This window comes from Equus caballus, chromosome 12 (genome assembly GCF_041296265.1).
Source record: "Equus caballus isolate H_3958 breed thoroughbred chromosome 12, TB-T2T, whole genome shotgun sequence".
Taxonomy (NCBI): domain Eukaryota; kingdom Metazoa; phylum Chordata; class Mammalia; order Perissodactyla; family Equidae; genus Equus; species Equus caballus.
Window position 1 is genome coordinate 35,745,865 of NC_091695.1, and position 5,028 is coordinate 35,750,892.

General features: G+C 38.9%; 1 protein-coding gene across 1 annotated transcript; it reads right to left on the reverse strand.

Annotated features, from left to right (window-relative positions):
* Window positions 1-2,234: 2,234 nt before the first annotated feature.
* On the reverse strand, window positions 2,235-3,191 carry LOC138916536 (olfactory receptor 5A1-like). The gene has a single exon (XM_070229163.1). The coding sequence runs from the start codon at window positions 3,189-3,191 to the stop codon at window positions 2,235-2,237; it is 957 nt and encodes a 318-aa protein (XP_070085264.1).
* Window positions 3,192-5,028: the final 1,837 nt, after the last annotated feature.

Sequence of the window (5,028 nt, forward strand, 5' to 3'; positions counted from 1 at the left end):
TGTGGGCTTTGAAGATGGTGGAAGGGAACCATGAGCCAAGGAATGTGGGTGGTCTCTAAAAGCTGCAAAGGGCAAGGAAATGGATTCTATCATAGAGCCTCTAGAAAGGGACACAGCTCTGCTACTACTTTGATTTCAGCCCAGTGAGACCTCTCTCAAACGTCTAACCTACAGAACTGTGAGATAATAACATTATGCTGTTTTAAGCCACTTACTTTGTGGTAATTAGTTACATTAGTGATAGTAAGCCAATACACTCAGATTCCTCAGAGTGAACTGTGTAGAGGCCACATTGTATTTTGCTTATATGTAAAGTTCTCTCAAGAGGCCAGGTGGAGGGTTTATGTTATATGAACTGAGATGAGTTGGAAAATAAAGCAGATGAGGAATGTGTGTGTGTTTTAAAGAAGGAGAAGAAGGTAAAATGATTTGATATTAAATAATTTGTACTTTTCCTTTAAGGTAAACCTTTTCCATATTTTTCATAAATTGAATCACTTCCTTTAGGAAGAAAAAATAATTCTACTTAATCATAGCTATTAATTTGAATGGAAATATATCAGAATTCAAGAATGTCCATTCTAAACTTCAAAGAAATCATCTATTCACATGTATCGAAATCTGCTCCGCTTGGCCTGACTGGCCCCTTCATTAGATCTTACATCTGAAATAATCCTAAAGACTTCCTCACATTGTACTCAGCCTGCTAAGGAAGCAGAAAACTAGAAGTATCCTGGGTATAACATCCATCAATAAAGGTGATTCCCAGAATTTCCAATACAGTGCCATATAAGTCCTAATATTCATAGAGGTAACTGATAAAAAAATTTCAGGAAAAGTTACCCATTGGGTAATATCATTGGATATTATTTGTATGAATCACTTTAAGTTTGCTTGACTTTGAATGGGAATGAATTTAGGAGACTCAAGAATCCAGGAGACCTGGGACAGAGATCTCACCTCCCCTGTGCGTTGTTTATGCTCTTCCAAATATGAAGTAGTTAATCCACTTACATGAACAATGAAATCAAATGAAGACTTTTTGCATATCCAATAGACCTCTATTAATGGAAAAATGAATGTGTTGAGAAGAGGACAGGCCCATAAAGGAATGATGGAGGGATTTACCAGCAGAAATGGTTGTGCTGGACAACTCCACTGTCCATGTCCTTTAAGAAGGACTAATGACCTGGAGGTGATGGCCTGAGACATACCTTCCAGAGACAGTGGCAAATAGTACTGAATGTGGGCTAATCCATTCAGGTTAAGAAACAAAGTTTTTATGGGAGCAATGGGTTTGGATAGAAGAGAGCAAGAGGAACTCAGAGTGTGGTGATCAAAAGGGAGACTAAGCTGTGAAGTGGAGTCAGGTGCTGAACTGGTAAAGGAATGACATGGTTGAAATCAAGGAAATACAGACCTAGTAGGCACTTTAGGTGACAGAGACTGGGAAGAGAAGAGTACGGATGTGATATCATGGGACACAAATTTTCCAGGCCCCTACACAGCTCAGATAGAAATGGCGGAAAAGGGTAATGTACTTTGGTACATTTTGTTTAGAAAATTATTCAGTAGCCATAATGGGAATCCAACAGGGATACCTTGGAGAGAATGTTTAATGGAGTAAAAAGGCATCTTGTTTTGTAAAGTACCTCAACTATACATAGTGTATCTTTTTTGGATCCTGCCATATACTAGTAATAAGAGTTATACACATGTACAACTTCAGGGCTGTTTGTTGTTGAACACGGAAGGCAGCATTTGGGCAGAGTATGGGCTCTGGAGTCAGGAGGACCTAGGTCTGAATGGGATTCCTGCCCCTTACTTTCCGTATAACGCTGGGCAAGTCATTTTTTCTTCCTAGGACCTCATTTCTTCATTTGTAACATAGGGATAGTACTATTTGCATCATAGCACTGCAATGAGTATTTTATTAAATAGCTTTTGTGCCTCATATATGTTAAGTACCCAATAAAATGCGGTTGCTGTAATACTAATTGTGAGAATCCCAGGGAGATTATTTTTGTGCAATAATCATTTCCCCTTTTTGGCTATCCATGGTGGGGTCAGTGGACAGATCACCAGGGGGAACAGTGAGAAAAATTTGGCAGGAGGAGCCTCCATTTCCAAATATGCACACAAAATGTACCTCTTGCCTAAGCCAGAGGTGGAGGTAGATATCATGTGTTATATAAGTCTCTGTCAGTTTGGAGAAATATGTTTTCAATCATAAACTAGGAAAACACTTTCTTATTCTCCAACAACTTCCACAGGGCATCTTTGATCTCTTTGTTCCTCAAACTGTAGATTAGAGGGTTCAGCATGGGGATCACCAGTGAATAGAACACAGACACCACCTTGTCCCTGCCAAGAGAGTAGCTGGAGCTGGGTCGCAGGTACATGAAAAGGGCTGTCCCAAACAGCAGAGTCACCACCATCAGGTGTGAGGCACATGTGTTGAAGGCTTTCCTTTGGCCTTCCACTGAATGGATCTTCAAGACAGCAGCAACTATGTAACTGTAGGAGATGATGAGGATGAGGAATGATGTTCCCCCAATAGTGACCACTACAAGAAAATTCACCACTTGACTGAGGAACGTGTCAGAGCAAGAAAGCGCTAAGACTGGTGGGAGGTCACAGAAGAAATGGTTGATGATGTTGGGTCCACAGAAGTGGAGCTGAAATATAGAGCAGGCCTGGATCAGGGAGCTCAGGAAGCCACTGAAATATGCCCCAATCACCATGTGTGTACAGAGACCCTGGGACATGATGGCAGTGTAGAGCAGGGGACTGGAGATGGCTGTGTATCGATCATATGCCATAGCAGTCAGGAGAAAGCACTCAGTTAGACCTATGCCAACAAAAAAAAAGAACTGAGCAGCACAACCCAAGAATGATATGGTCTTCTGCTCCTGGAAGAAGTCAGTGAGCATCTTGGGAGCCACTGTGGAGGAGTAACAGATGTCAATGAAGGACAAGTTGCTGAGGAAGAAATACATGGGTGTTTGCAGACGGGTGTCACTTCTGATTAGAAAGATGAGGGCCAGGTTCCAGGAGAGGGTCACAAGATAGAAACCCAGGAAGGTCACAAAGAGCAGGACCTGGAGTTCTGGATGGTCTGCAAATCCCACGAAGATGAATGTGATCACTGATGAGCTGTTCCAGGCCTTAGTTGTGGACGTGTTTCCCATGGACCACAATGACAAGATGCAGATCTGGGATAATAATGACAATCTGCATTACAGTGGTATCAACAAATAATTAAAAAATATGTGAGAGGGAGGGCAAAGTATTACAGAGGATTACAACTTTATGCAAAGATTCTCTCTCTTTCTCTCAGAAGGCAATTATAGTCATTGTCTTAAATATTTGCTTTTTAATATAGCATGGTTGATATGAGCTTAAACTTTGGATTCAGACTTCCTGTGATCAAGTCCTGCCTCTACCAATTAGCAGCTGTGTTATTTTGGGTGATATGTATATCATCTCTAGGCTTCAATTTCTTTTTCTTTAAGACAGATGACAGGATCAATGTCATACATTTATTTTAAGAATTAAAATAAGGCAAAGTTTGTAAAGTGCCTGATACATAGTAAATCCCTGATGAAAATTATTATTTGGACAGTTTTTTGTATGTCCCAGATGAGTTACCTCATGCCCTGAAAATAACTATTCATCTAACTTATTTAAGTTTCAGTATTAGAATGGAGAAACCAAGGGAGGGACCAGGTTCAGCTACGTAATTGTGAAACAACCAATCAGACATTTAGAATATTTTTTTTAAACTTAAAGTCTCAGCTATGTTCCATTTTGACATTTTATGTAGACTCTAAGTAAAATGAAATTTTTTTTTACTTTTATTAAGATTATGATAGTTTACAACCTTGTGAAATTTCAGTTGTACATTATTGTCAGTCTTGTTGTAGGTGCCCCACTTCACCCTCTGTGCCCACTCCCCCATCCCGCTTTTCCCCTGGTAACCACCAATCAGTTCTCTTTGTCTACATGTTTAACTTCCACCTATGAGTGGAGTCATACAGAGTTCATCTTTCTCTATCCGGCTTATTTCATCAAAAAGATTAGGCCAGATGTGTATAGAAATGCTCTTAACTGTCAAATATTAGATCTGAATATACTAACATAGTTCCACTTTCAAATTTGTCTTCAGTCTGAGCTCTCTAAGCTATTTAATTGTTAAGAATGTGGATTCTGGCTATAGCCTGCCTGGATTTAATTCCCAGCTTTACCATATAATATATGTGTGATCTTGGGCAAGTTAGTTGAACTCTCTATGACTCTGTAAAATTAGGGATAATAATAGCACTTTGTTATTAGAATTCCTTCTCTCTCTCTCTTTCTTTCTTTCCTTCCTTCTCTTCTTAAATCTCTTTTAAGACATGCATGGCCCATAGTAAGTGCTCTACAAGAGTTTTTTATTGCTGTTGTTATTTAAAAATCTAAATTACAATGTAACCTCAATCAAATTCTTATAATTTTCAGTATATGAAGTATCTTTCAAGATCAGGGACTTGATTCCACCCAATCCACATCTATAAGAATTTCCATCACCCCCTCCACATCCACACTAAGTCTCAATCCACATAAATCAGAAAAGAACACTTACCATCAGCGGGTCTTTGAACCTGAGGTCCTAACTCAGCAGAAGGCACTAGGAAAAGTGTGGTCAGAGGGCCTGGTGGCTCATGGTAAATGACCCTTATAGGTGTGGGATATATTTTGATCCTTCTTCAGGTTTTAACCCAAACAATTTAGAAATCATCAAAATTACCTATCTTTTAAACAATATTTTCATTCTGTTCTACCTATCTCTTTAAATATGATGACTCTCACAAATTTGCTTTTGTTTTTCAAAATGGAAATGTTATTTTATGAATTTTAAAGCAATATGTGAGAACTGGAAGATAATTAGATCAATAAACAACGGTGAAATAATAAACCTAAAAATCATGGGCACTTCCTGATCAATGCAAAAAAATCCTCTTAAAACTGGAAATTATGACAATCTAT

Bases quoted from the DNA above. Each gene is read 5' to 3' on its own strand.
- LOC138916536 (XM_070229163.1), bottom strand. From the start codon at position 3,191: ATGGGAAACACGTCCACAACTAAGGCCTGGAACAGCTCATCAGTGATC.